General features: G+C 43.2%; 1 protein-coding gene across 4 annotated transcripts in view; it reads left to right on the forward strand.

Moving 5' to 3' along the window:
• Positions 1-454: 454 nt before the first annotated feature.
• Positions 455-13,545, forward strand: part of LOC109890939 (semaphorin-3F-like) — a 94,776-nt gene continuing 81,685 nt past the window's right edge. For all 4 annotated transcript variants that reach the window (XM_020483103.2, XM_020483104.2, XM_020483105.2 and 1 more), the window contains exons 1-2: positions 455-845; positions 3,408-3,563. In XM_020483103.2, coding sequence (XP_020338692.1) covers positions 3,446-3,563 — 118 coding nt within the window. In that variant the 5' untranslated portion in view covers positions 455-845; positions 3,408-3,445. The remainder of the gene's footprint in view (positions 846-3,407; positions 3,564-13,545) is intronic.

Raw genomic sequence — 13,545 nt, forward strand, 5'->3', positions numbered from 1 at the left:
GCGTAGGCTATAACGATGTGTAGACTAGTAGGGGTGGCAGGTAGCCTAGCGATTAAGAGCGTTGGGGTGCTGGTTAGAATCTCTGAGCTGGCTAGGTGATGTGCCCTTGAGCAATGCACTTAACCCTAATTGCTCCTGTCGCAATTGTAAGTGTTCACTGTAATTACAATAGACGTCGATAAGAGTTTATAATATAGGTTTAAGGTCATATACATTTGGTAACACACTATCAAAGCAAAAAGCCTTAAACGTGTGTGTTTTTCATAATTGTGGAAGGAATCTGGTTTGAGGGCCACTGTTGTCCAGTTAGTCACCAAAATACTCCGATATTTACTAAAAGCCTGCTCATCGAGATGCTGGAGGAATGGGCGGTGGCAGCTAAGGTACTTCCCGCCTAGTGGGTGTGTTTTACGCAAATGACCATTGCATCCACCTGCCAGCGCGTTTCCCCAGCAGTCAGGAGCGAATACACTTTCACCAGTAACACTGGTTGCATGTTTAGCCGAGTTTCAGACGAGGAATTCTTTAAATTGACAATTTTGAAGGAGCTGTCACATTGGACTTGTCACAACTTCTGGTCATTAAACTTACACGAGATTTACTTGGAGAGACGATATTTTCAGCTGCGCCTCATGAGCATTGGACCGGGCAGCGGTAAACACACCGGGCTCCAGGTGTATCTCTATAAGGACTCCTGCAACCGGGCCACGGCACCCCGGATCTTATACATTTTTAACTTGGAGAATTGAGGCGAACGATTCCGTGGAATTCTGTTGGTTTCTTCGATGACTTGTAAGGTTGGACTTGGACTCAAAGTTATTTGTGTAGAGTAAAGTGACAATCAGGTATGCCTAATTATTTATAACGTTAATGATTTGCATTCAAACAGCCTGCAATTGGCTCGCACAGCACCGTCATTTATCATTTACTTTATATTACCGTGAGAGGTATACCTATGCTGTTTACTTTACTGGTGTGTTACATGGGACATTTGGTTACCTCAAAATAACTGTGACAAAATGGTTTTAATAAGTTCTGTACTGGCATTGTAACCCTTAAACATGTTCATTCGATTAGGCTTAATTAGCCTTGTGAAAACCATCATGAGGCTATTTCAATTATAACAATGAACTGTAGCATTTGAAAGTGTGACAGTAATATTTGGACACTTAGACTTTGTTATAAACATCGAAGTAAATATTATATTTCATGTCAGTGAGTTTTAACGCGCTTTAAATTAGTATTTTGATTTTATTATATGCACGCTTGCAAGTTGCGCATGAACTCCTACCAGTTTCAGATTGTTTCCAGCATTAAAATCTGAAAAATGTATAGCTTTATCTCTCGCAGTCCAACACCGATAGTGTTGATGTGAAATTGGGGAAATATTTCTCGATATGATTCATTTCAATTGCCAGACTACTTATTCATAGCATATTGCTTTGTTCGCACTGGAATTTGACAGCTGAAGTGTTTTCAAAATAGCATAACAATTAAAAAATGGTTCAAAGTGGTTTTGTAATACACTAGGTGTTTTCTTTTTAGAATAAAAATACGGACGGGATGGATTTAGTAATCCACAAAGTTTATTTTGTTGCTGGTAAAAGCGCACAAATCATTAACAGCGCACACATGTCTCTAAGAAAAGCAATGCAGTATTTAGCCTACCCACGCCTGAAAGGGAAAAATAGCTAATTACCAAATAATTGGGAACATGAACAAATGTAGGCTACTCTTGGAATACGATCCCCTATAGACCGTTGAATTTACAAGCGCGGCTGGACCAAGCAGGGAGGGTGATTGGCTGAAAGCGCGTTTTAATAGTGGTCTTTACCACCCTGCGCTTGTAAATCATGCTCAACATGTCGATTGTCTTGACTCTTGACTCACAATATAACAATAAGTTAAGTTTGGCTGTCTAAAACACATGCACGAATTGCGAAAAGACAATTGGTCAACACTCACCTTTTATAGGAATGGTCTTGATAAAAGTCATAAACGAGGTACCGTTCAAAATGCCAGTGAACCGATGGCGGGGGGATACGTTGCCTTAATGTAGATGTCATGTTTATTATACATGGTTGATCCTTTGATTAGAACTATGTCAAGGCTACTGACCTTGATTCCTGTATTTAGCGCCAAATATGTTTTACCGTGGCCCACGCTATTACACTGCAACTACACTTCTTGCACTTTCTTCAAGAATGTTAAAATGAATACATTAGATTGACCTGTTTAGATAATCAAATCAAGTGGAAAGTCATCCCTTTGTGTGTGTGTGTGTGACAGTGTGTGTGTGCGCCTGTATGTGTGTTTGTGTCTGCCTATGTGGTGTGTGTTGAAATGTAATTTGTAAATAGTCTGTTGTTTAATTTAATTGTGTAAATATATCTGCCCTTGACTTAGAATAAACAGCTGGCCAGTTAACAAATTGCCCATAAATAGCTGAGGTTTGCGCTGATGTTTATACTCGTAAATCCCCCCTAACCAACCCGTTTGGTTCGAGGATATATTTTGGACTGTAGGCTCTGGCTCCAGCTCTCCAGCAGTCTACATGTTGAGTTTGTTTGTGGTGGAAGTGCCCTTTAAAATGTGCCCTCTGGCAATCACATGCAGAGGTGGTTAGATGGCCGTCAAGCCATGAAATAAGACCAATTTGTAGATTTGTTAAATAACGTTTCTAGGCAACCCTGTATACCCATAAAGAAGCATGCAGTATTCTGCTTACCCTTTATAACTTGAGTTTATTGCACATTCCTGTTTGATGTGGTTGGCTCCTTTACACAATTTAATTACAATGTTATATACAGTTTCAATCAACAGTCTCAAATGGATCTGGCAAGACTGATTTTATTTATCTTCAGTACCGTATTGTCCTTTGTAGAGATGAGATTACATCAGTGACCATTTGTCACACTGAATTGTGTGACAACAAGGTATATTGCGTGACGGAGACAAGGTAGAACCTTACATTAGGTGACTACAGTACATAATTACAGAGTAGTGCACAGGGTTGGTGGTCATGCAAGAGGATTGTGTTTGGTGGGACTAGGAGACAACAGCATCTTCTTGCACAAGAGGCAGGGAACAGTGGAGGAGGTGTCATTGTGTCACACATACATAAAGGTCAAATATGACTCTTGCCAAATGGAATTGTATAGAAAACTAAAAGGCTGGATTCTCTACGTTCGAACGGCATTAGGTCCCAATGGTCTGGTTATAATCCCTGAACATCAGTGATGTACTTCAGATGTTCACATCTTCAGATGTTCACATCTCTCACAAATAAGCTCTCATGAAGACCAATGTTTCGAGATCTACACTCAAGGATGCTGTGTTATAATGTGTATGGCTTTTCGCAGCGGAAGTTTATAAATCTTTAATTGTTGACCTCTTCTTTCCTCCAGTGTTCTGCGATCGTTCTATTCCTGGAGGTTGGTTTACCATGCTGTTGGACAGTCTGTGGACGGTCCACATGCTCCTGGCCCTGGTTGTCGGGGCTCTGTGCAATCACAACATCATCGACCCTCATGCTGCACCCCGCGTCTTCATCTCCTTCAAAGGTAAGAGGCAAATGTCTCTGGTCTATTTCTCCCCCAACCACATCCCTATCTGTTTAGTGTTTTGTGCTATTGGTTTCTACGTGGTGTCTTGAGTTCATGCAGTGTTCTCCTCTAATAGCTCAGTGTATCGTCTTTAAAATAATCGCCTCATTTGCTGTTTTCTGCTACTCTGAAATGTATGTGTGCACCCTTATGTGTGACTGATGAGTTGATGATCAGATAAATGGGACGATTCTGGCTTTGATAAGTGCTCTAGATTCCATAGGAAGAACTCAGACTCTCAGGTTACACTGCAGACCCGTCCCAGTGACCACTAACAAATCATGCAATGCTAATTTGCTTCCCCTCTTAAACATCCTGGCATGGTAATTCTCAGCAGCTGCTTCCACTTGACTGTATGTACGAATAATTAAAAACATAAACAAAGATGGAAAAAATGGTTCAAATTGAGGTTAACAAAGACAACAGTGTATTTTTGAGAAGCCTTTTGCGTCTGGTACAGAATGTTAGTTATAAGGTGTCCTTGAATCAACATGATTAGATTCTCTGATGTTTTTGAAATTGAAAAGGAACAATCTAAAAGTGAAATTGATGCATTAAAAAGACGTCGCCTGCAGCATATTAGCATGTAATAATAACACTATCATGGTCATTATCAGATTGGGGGTCCCTCTACAGAACGACACATCTCAGGGCTTTGTTCATGCACTTCAGTGGTCATGTAGATGAGGTGGGGTAGGGAGGGAGCAGGTAGCGGGTATTACTGAGAGCAAATTGCCTGGTTCAGCCAAGCAGAGCGCTGTCTGTCCCTAAGGTCTGTCCCACTCTCAGATCTAGCTTGTGATTAGCAGCCGGAGCAGAGCTAAGGGACTGAGCAGTGCCCCTGTTTGCTTTGCCTTCCATTTCCCTGGGCTCTCTCCACGGCACCAGTTGACTTAATTAACTGGACAGGCACAGTTCACTACTAAAGGTTCTTTCCCTTTTTAATCAAGTCGGATTTTACATGTCACTGAGCACATATCCAGAGCTCAGAAATTCCTTCATGTTTTTTTCAAAATATTATTTACCCAGTTCTCTAGTGTAATATCTGCAAATATATTGCTTTTACTCAACTGTAGGTTGGTCTTTTCGTTTTTTCCGGTTCAATGCCTTTCTTAGAATGGATGACTTTTTATTCAAATCTTTTTCTCAGAAGTATGTAGTTGAAATTTTAGCCAGTTCTTTATTCACCTGCAAGACTCTAAAAGAGTCATTCATTTCTGTTAAACCAGCTTACTATAGCAGTATTGTTTAGCTGACGAGAAGACGGAGGAGTCCCTTGCTCTCTTGCTTACCTGTTTGTTTTTCTCCCCAGTCAACATGCATGTCCCGGTCGACTCTGCTTTTCTCCAAAGCTCTGGAGAGAGCATTTTTCCTTTAAATATTGTGAAATGCACTTAATTGTTTTTCTAATCTCTTGGTAACCTCACCTATATATCATAGTGTTTTAATACGTTGACTATTGGCCAGCAATTTAGGTTACTAGATTGTTGGCAACAAGTTTTAGATCCTCTTTATAGCACCCTTAGATGTTTTGGCTATGGGCTTTGGCACAGCATAAAGTTGATAATGATATATTTTTTGCTAGAATATACTCGTTATGAACGTGCCGTATAAAGGTGCTGTATCATATTAAACATATCTCTAATTAAAAACTTTAAGCTTTACATCCCTCTCTTGGTTACCTGACGGTCCGGTCTCTCAATATTACAAAGTTGGCTGCCTGCCAAAAACTGATTAACTCTGTTTCTCCCGAGACGGTTTAAGGACCGTGACCTCTTACTCAAGAGGCCCTCACTTCCCCATTAAAACAGGTCGTACACATGTGGAGAGTAAATCAAGAACCTCTTAATTGTTTTTTTTTTCTTTCCCCTTTATTTTGTGCTTCACTTAAATGTTTCCCCGGGGAACACCATCTATGATCCACAGTCTGGTCTACTGACTGAGTGTCCATTAAATTCAGATATGTTAGTTAGTATGTCTCAAGATATTCACTCTAATGCTTGATAGTTAGAAATGCTTATGTACTGCACATACAGTATGTTTTGGAGCTAAATGATGTAACTGTTGATATGAACCACAGTGAGGAAGTGTAGCCATCAAAAGGATACTCCTCTGTAGCTAGCGAAAACATGAGGTAAGAGCCTTGGAAAAGTAGACTTTGGTCAGGCTTACAACTGTCTCCGGCCCTGCAGGATCACAGCCAGGGTGAAGGACTTTGATAGCCAGAGCTGTGAAGTCTGCTTCAGTTAGGAGAGCTTATAGGAATCTGTGTAATCAATACCGCACAGCTTGTTTAAATTGCCAACCTAACTTGGGCATAAAGAGAAGTGAGTCGCCATAGATAATCAATTGCACTCTATGGGTGTAGCTCAGACAAGACTGCTGTCTCCAGAAATCTCCAAGAAGGGAATGTCTCCTCCCGTCTTCGCACGTAAGTCAGAGGGCCTGGAAAGAAAATGGAAAAAACAGTGAATATGTTTTAGCCTTTCCCCAATGACCGTATTTTTAAGGATCAAAGTTTAGTTCCGAGCCAGCGGGAATTCATAGGGAGTGAAATCTGCCGTAACTCTGTGTGCCTGAGCCAAAAAATAATATTCCTTTCTACGGAACTCGATGACCAACACAGTTCTATATTTATGTAATAAATGGAGTTAAAGGCATTATTCCAGATTGGGTTTATTGCCATGCAAAAGGATTGTGTGAGAGAATACAGGCCTCCAATGTGACAACTACTAAGTTATTGTTTACATGCAAGGCCCCTTGTAAATCCATTTAAAGATTACAACAGATTTATCTGTGTACTTTTACAGATTACTCATTCCGTATCACAGTTTGACAATAGCCATGGAGAATGACAAATCATTTGGATGAACAAATGCACTGCTAGGCATTGCTCCAGGGAAGTTTCTCCATTATGTTTTGGTATAGAATTCCCCTGCATCACAGATAAGTGTAACCTTACTATGTTGGCCCATATTCCCCCTCTGACACATTTCTGCTCATGGATCTAAATTCATGCTTATAGCTCTGCCTTTTGAGGTCTTAAACCACACGTGGACCCTGGCTACAGCTGTGCTGGTAAATACGTAGCTTACTATAACTGACTAAATGCTTATTGTACTCTTATAGAACGTCAGCTTTTGTTTAATGTTATTGTAAAAGGCACAGGGTCAAGAGCCACTACAGTTGTAAATAGCATGACCATGGCTGTGAAGGTGACATAGCCCTCCCCTGCATCCGCCATCACTAGATACGTGCTGATAAGACCGTGGAGCACACTAGTGTGTATACTCGCATATAATTGGTTGTGTTTGATGTTGTGTTTGCTGTTTCTAGCTTCCTATTAACTGCTAGCGAGAAGTTATACATGCACCTTTACTCTCCCTTTCACCTTTTCCCTGACGGACTTAATGACATTTGAAACGGCTGTTCTCCAGTGTAGTCCCTGGAATTATGGACCATGGTGGGAATGCCGTGACATCACATTACTCCCCCATTGGCATACAGGACCAAATCCACTGGAAGGGGGTCCCTGTTACCACCGTGGTTGTGGAATGCCAGCGGTAGGTGGCAGGAGCAGGAGGAAGCTACACTGAATGATTGCCCCTGTCTTTCAATCACAGTTGTCATCTGCATCCTCCACATCCATGCCGGGGGTAGCAGCAGACTCTATTTCGGGTGCTGTTGGGGTTAAAAACTCCCCTTCAGGGCTAAAAGCCCTGCACTCATGAATGGCAGTGCCCTTGAAGTACAGTATTAATTTATCTGTAATCTAAAGTGTTATTTGGCAGTGTTTTTCTGGGTTAACGCCTTAGAACCTGCACAACAACAGAAAAGGATTTAAAAACCATGAATAAAAAGCAGCTTAATACTGTTAGTACATGCCGTTTAGCAATAGTTGTTTTCCTTTAAAAAAAATCTGAGTGCCAGTTCATCTTTCAGCTAATCCCCCAGTTGTGCCCTCTCACTGTCTCCACTAGTCAATGTTTAAAACATTACAACATTGATACAGAATACAGACAATAGCCCAAGTGTTCACTTAGGTTAGGAATACATTAGACAGAGTTGTCTCATCCTGAACTCCTGAGTATGTTTGTTTACATGCACACTAATAGTTTGATATTAAACTGATTATTATTAAACTGATTATGGCAGTAGGTCGTACACATAGAAAAAGTGTGATTTATCAAACAATCCTATGAGTGTCATACACACATGGAAACATGACTCTCTTGGGATATACTGTCCCTGTCCATACAGCCAGGCTTCTCAGTACATCGCACAGTCAGGAATAAAGAAGTCTTCGGGAAGAATGGTGTGATTGTGATAACATACAGAAACTCAATTCCTTTTGTTCACCACACCAAGAATACATCACAATCAAATGCCAACCATATTACCTCCAAAGAGAATTATCTTTGTTTATAGTCAGAGCCGTGTATATTCCCCCTCAAGCCGATACCATGACGGCCCTCAAAGAACTACACTGGACTTTATGCAAACTGGAAACCACATATCCTAAGGCAGAATTTATTGTATCTGGGGATTTTAACAAAGCAAATGTGAGGAAAATGCTACCGAAGTTCTACCAACACATTGGCTGTAGTACTCGCGCTGGGAAAACATTGGACCACTGCTACTTTTCGAAATTCTTACAAGGCTCTCCCCCGCCCTCCCATTGGCAAATCTGATCATGACTCCATTTTGCTCATCCCTTCCTATAGGCAGAAACTCAAACAAGAAGTACCCATGCTAAGGTCTATTCAACGCTAGTCTGACCAATCCGAATTCATGCTTCAAGATTGTTTGATCACTCGGCCTGGGATATGTTCCGGGTAGCCTCTGAGAATAACAGCAACAAATATATGGATACGGTGACTGAGTTCATCAGGAAGTGTATAGGAGATGTTGTACCCACTGTGACCTACCCAGACCAGAAACCGTGGATAGATGGCAGCATTCGCGCAAAACTGAAAGTGCAAACCACTGCATTTAACCATGGCATGGTGACTGGCAATATGGCTGAATACGAACAGTGTGGTTATTCTCTCTGTTAGGCTATCAAACAGGCAATACGTCAATACAGAGACAAAGTGGAGTCGCAATTCAACGTCTCAGACACGAGACATGTGTGGCAGACAATTACTCACTACAATGGGAAAACCAGCCACGTCGCGGACACCAACGTCTTGCTTCCGGACTAGCTAAACACCTTCTTTGCCCGCTTTGACGATAACACAGTGCCACCAACGCGGCCCGTTATCAAAGACTGTGTGCTCTCCTTCTCCGTGGCTAAACATGAGTAGGACATTTAAGCGTGTTAACCCTCGCAATGCTGCCGGCCCAGATGGCATCCATACCCGCGTCCTCAGAGCATGCGAAGACCAGATGGCTGTAGTGTTTACGGACATATTCCATCTCTTCCTATCCCAGTCTGCTGTCCCCACTTTCTTCAAGATGTCTACCATTGTTCCTGTACCCAAGAAAGCAAAGGTAACTGAACTAAATGACTATCGCCCCGTAGCACTCACTTCTGTCATGAAGTGCTTTTAGAGGCTAGTTAAAGATCATTTCACCTCTACTTTACCTGACACCCTAGACCCACTTCAATTTGCTTACCGCCCCAATAGATCCACAGACGATGCAATTGCCATCACACTGCAGACCGCTCTTTCCCATCTGGACAAGAGGAATACCTATGTAAGAATGCTGTTCATTGACTATAGCTCAGCATTCAACACCATAGTATCCTCCAAACTCATCATTAAGCTCGGGGCCCTGTGTCTGAACCCCGCCCTGTGCAACTGGATCCTGGACTTCATGACAGGCCTCCCCCAGGTGGTGAAGGTAGGAATCAACACTTCCACTTCGCTGATTCTCAACACAGGGGCCCCACAAGGGTGAGTTCTCAGCCCCCTCCTGTAGTGTCCACCCATGACTGCGTGGCCAATCACACCTCCAACTCAATCATTAAGTTTACAGACAACCCAAAAGTAGTAGGCCTGATTACCAACAATGATGAGACAGCCTACAGGGAGGAGGTGAGGGCCCTGGGAAAGTGGTACCATGAAAATAACCTCTCACTCAAAGTCAATAAAACAAAATCAAGGAGCTGATTGTGGACTTCAGGAAACAGCAGAGGGAGCACACCCCTTTCCGGGATAGCAGTGGAGAAGGTGGAACGCTTCAAGTTCCTCGACGCGCACATCCCTGACAATCTGAAATGGTCCACCCACACAGACATGGTGTGGTGAAGAAGGTGCAAAAGTGCCTCCTCCACGTCAGGAGGTTGAATTTTTGGGGGGCTTGGCCACTAAAACCCTCACAAACTTTTATATATGCACAATTTAGAGCATCCCGTCGGGCTGTATCGCCGCCTGGTATGGCAACTGCACCGCCCGCAACTGCAGGGCTCTCCAGGGGGTGGTGTATCACCGGGGGCAACCTACCTGCACTCCAGGACACCTACAGCACAAGATTGTCACAGGAAGGCCAGGAAGATCATCAAGGACATCAACCACCCATAATGTGGTTTCCATATGAAGATCATTAATATAGGGACAATTGGCTGTGTGTATGAGGCTATTACCTCCATGACAGTTTCCATGGCTGTCTCTCCAACCTGCCCTGAGTTTCATGGCACCTCAAGCGTACACATTTAGACACACCTTTACACCGAATACCTAGCTCATAACACTCCTATGGACCACAAGACGTGTTGAATCTATGAAACCAAACCGCTGTCATCTGGCACAAATGAAAATGTTTGGCTATGTTTTCTAATTACAGTTAGCAGGCCAGTGGTGGAGAGGTAATTACTGACAAAGCATTAAAAAAAAATATATTACATTGGCCCTGGCCCAGACCTCAGTTTTCTCCCCATAGCAGCTATATTTAATGAGAAATGCTGTGCTCCGCTAAGTGTCAGGCACATAACGCTCATCTGTAATATAGTTGTTAACCAGAGACAGATGAAGGCCAGTGGATATGTGGAAACACTGCCTGGTCGTGTCTTTCTCTCTGGGTTTTGTATTCATGATACACGTGTCAAGTGTGTCACTTCTGTCAGGCAAGCAAGTCTCACTCTGTCAGATGCATATTGTTTGTGTACAAAATTGTGTGTGTGTGTGTGTGCTCGCATGAGAGACAGAGAGAGAGAGATTGTTGAAGCTCTATGCTGTGAGGTCAGTAGATTGAGCTCTTGTGTTCCAAAACCAGTTTTGATCCTCCACTTTGGTCCACATGATAGGAGGGGGTGATGGGGAGCGGAAGGGAGTGGAAGGGAAGAGATGGGAGGGGAAGTGAGGGGGGGGGGGGGGTAGTGGAGGGAGGTGAAGGTAAGGGTGTGTAAGGGGTGAAGGGGAGGGTGGCATGAGTCCCCCCCACTTAGTGAGTGGTTGGCTGGCATACCAACAGTATAGCTCCATGGATTAGTAATTAACCAAAACTATTTGTAAATCTGTTTACACAGTGTGAGAGCACTAAAGGCAGAGCTGTGTTTCCTACTTGACAGGATTAGTCATGTAGAAAGCTGCCTTCATCTTACACCTACCCCTACCCCTACCCCTACCCCTCACCCTTACACCCCCACCTCACCACCACACCCCCTCACCCTTACCCCCTCACCCTCACCCACATCAGGTGGTGTGTTAGAGGGGTTTGTGATCCCAGAAGGGTCACACATGGGGGAGTGGTTCTGCACATACTGTCCTAAATTCAGTTGTAATATTGTCTCACATCTTCATGTGCTGGTCAGTAAAGGCACACTGTAGGTTTTATGACAGCCCATGAATTGAGGTCATTGTAGTGATGGGTTATAGAATTGCTGTTACAGAATCTTGCCAGTTGGCACTTGAGTCTGCAGAAAGCTTACAGTACAGTACCTAAGGCCATGTGGCCATTTTATTAATTTTTTAATTAACCTCTAAGCAGGGAGTCATGCTGAGACCACGTTTTTATGCCATACTGAGACCACAGCCATGAAGTCTTTAAGAGAATATGTATCAAAAACCACTTGGGTGGTCCTCATTTTTTATGCTGATAAAGGGTTGGGGCTTCTCTCTGGAATCTATTGGGGTTAAATAAGAGTTAGTAGCATTGCTCAGTGTGTGCACATCTGGGCCCAGTTGCTGAAAGATAGATGTTGATAAAGACTGTGCTTTCATGCTTTCATGAGGGATCTGTTGTGTGGTAGTGCGTGTGTGCGGAGTGCATATGTGTGTGTGTCATTAAGTGTGTAAACAGATTCTGTGGAGGAACAGGAGACACAGGCAGGTCCAATCCCCACTGTGCTCGGCAGGGACCCTAAGTGCAGCAGGCGGATTATTCTGGGGAGGGAAACTGAAGGTGACAGTGTGTCATCTAAACATAGCCCTCCCCATCTCAGCCGCTCAGTTTCCTGGTGCAGAGCCCTCTCTCCTTCTCCCACTCCCTCTCCTACTCCCACTCCCTCTCCTACTCCCACTCCCTCGCTCCTTCTCCCACTCCCTCTCTCCTACTCCCACTCCCTCTCTCCTACTCCCACTCCCTCTTTTCTCCCACTCCCCCTCTCCTTCTCCCTCACTCCTATTCCCACTCCCTCTCTCCTATTCCCACTCCCTCTCTCCTACTCCCACTCCCTCTCTCCTATTTCCACTCCCTCTATTCTTCTCAAACTCCCTCCCCCCTTTCTCTCACTCCTTCTTTCTTCCTTCTCTCTTCAATTAACAAGGGAATGGCAGTAAATGCAAAGGGAGTGGAGTGTTTGGGATTCCTGGAGTGGCAGTGGTGATCTCTTTTAGCACACACAGGAACAGAGCTGCTGACGTGTGTGTGTGTGTGTGTGTGTGCGTGTGTGTGTACGTGTGTGTCATAAAAAATAAAAATAAATTAACCAGGTAGGCTAGTTGAGAACAAGTTCTCATTTGCAACTGCGACCTGGCCAAGATAAAGCATAGCAGTGTGAACAGACAACACAGAGTTACACATGGAGTAAACAATTAACAAGTCAATAACACAGTAGAAAACCTGTGGACATCCTCGCTGGACTCGGGTTCCTGATTCTTTTAGAGCCTTGTCTTCATTGAAACTGAGATCGTCCCAAAAAGACTTCTGTTTCGCACCCATGTTGTTGCATCTGTTGCTCCCTCGCCATGCTGCAAAATCCAAATCATCCAGACACTATGAATAACTTCTTCCCTACTGTAGCAGACCAGCGGGGCCTGTACACATTTGTTTTTATATTGATATTGTGAAGGTTACACTGAAACTCTTACAGAGAACGTGTGCAGACATTTCCAGTCTACAAGCAAAGTCAGTCTTCTCTCCCATTGGTAAGGAATGACCTTTAGTGAACTACATGCAGCTACAGTTACAGATGGCTTGTACAGTGCCTTGCAAAAGTATTCATCCCCCTTGGCGTTTTTCCTATTTTGATGCATTACAACTTGTAATTTAAAAATATTTTGGGGGGGATTTCATGTAATACACATACACAAAATAGTCCCAATTGATGAAGTGAAATGAAACAAATAACTTCAAAAATTCAAAACAGAAAAGTGGTGCGTGCATATATATTCACCCTCTTTGCTATGAGGCCCCTAAATAAGATATGGTGCAACCAATTACCTTCAGAAGTCACCTAATTGTTAAATAAAGTCCACCTGTGTGCAATCTAAGTGTCACATGATCTGTCACATAATCTCAGTATATATACACGTGTCCTGAAAGGCCCCAGAGTTTGCAACACCACTAAGCAAGTGGCACCACCAAGCAAGCGGAACCATGAAGACCAAGGAGCTCTCCAAACAGGTCAGGGACAAAGTTGTGGAGAAGTACAGATCAGGGTTGGGTTATAAAAAAATATCAGAAACTTTGAACATCTCACGGAGCACCATTAAATCCATTATACATTTTTCTTAAAGACTATGGCGCTACAACAAACCTGCCAAGAGAGGGCCGC

This window comes from Oncorhynchus kisutch, linkage group LG5, assembly GCF_002021735.2.
Source record: "Oncorhynchus kisutch isolate 150728-3 linkage group LG5, Okis_V2, whole genome shotgun sequence".
Lineage (NCBI taxonomy): Eukaryota > Metazoa > Chordata > Actinopteri > Salmoniformes > Salmonidae > Oncorhynchus > Oncorhynchus kisutch.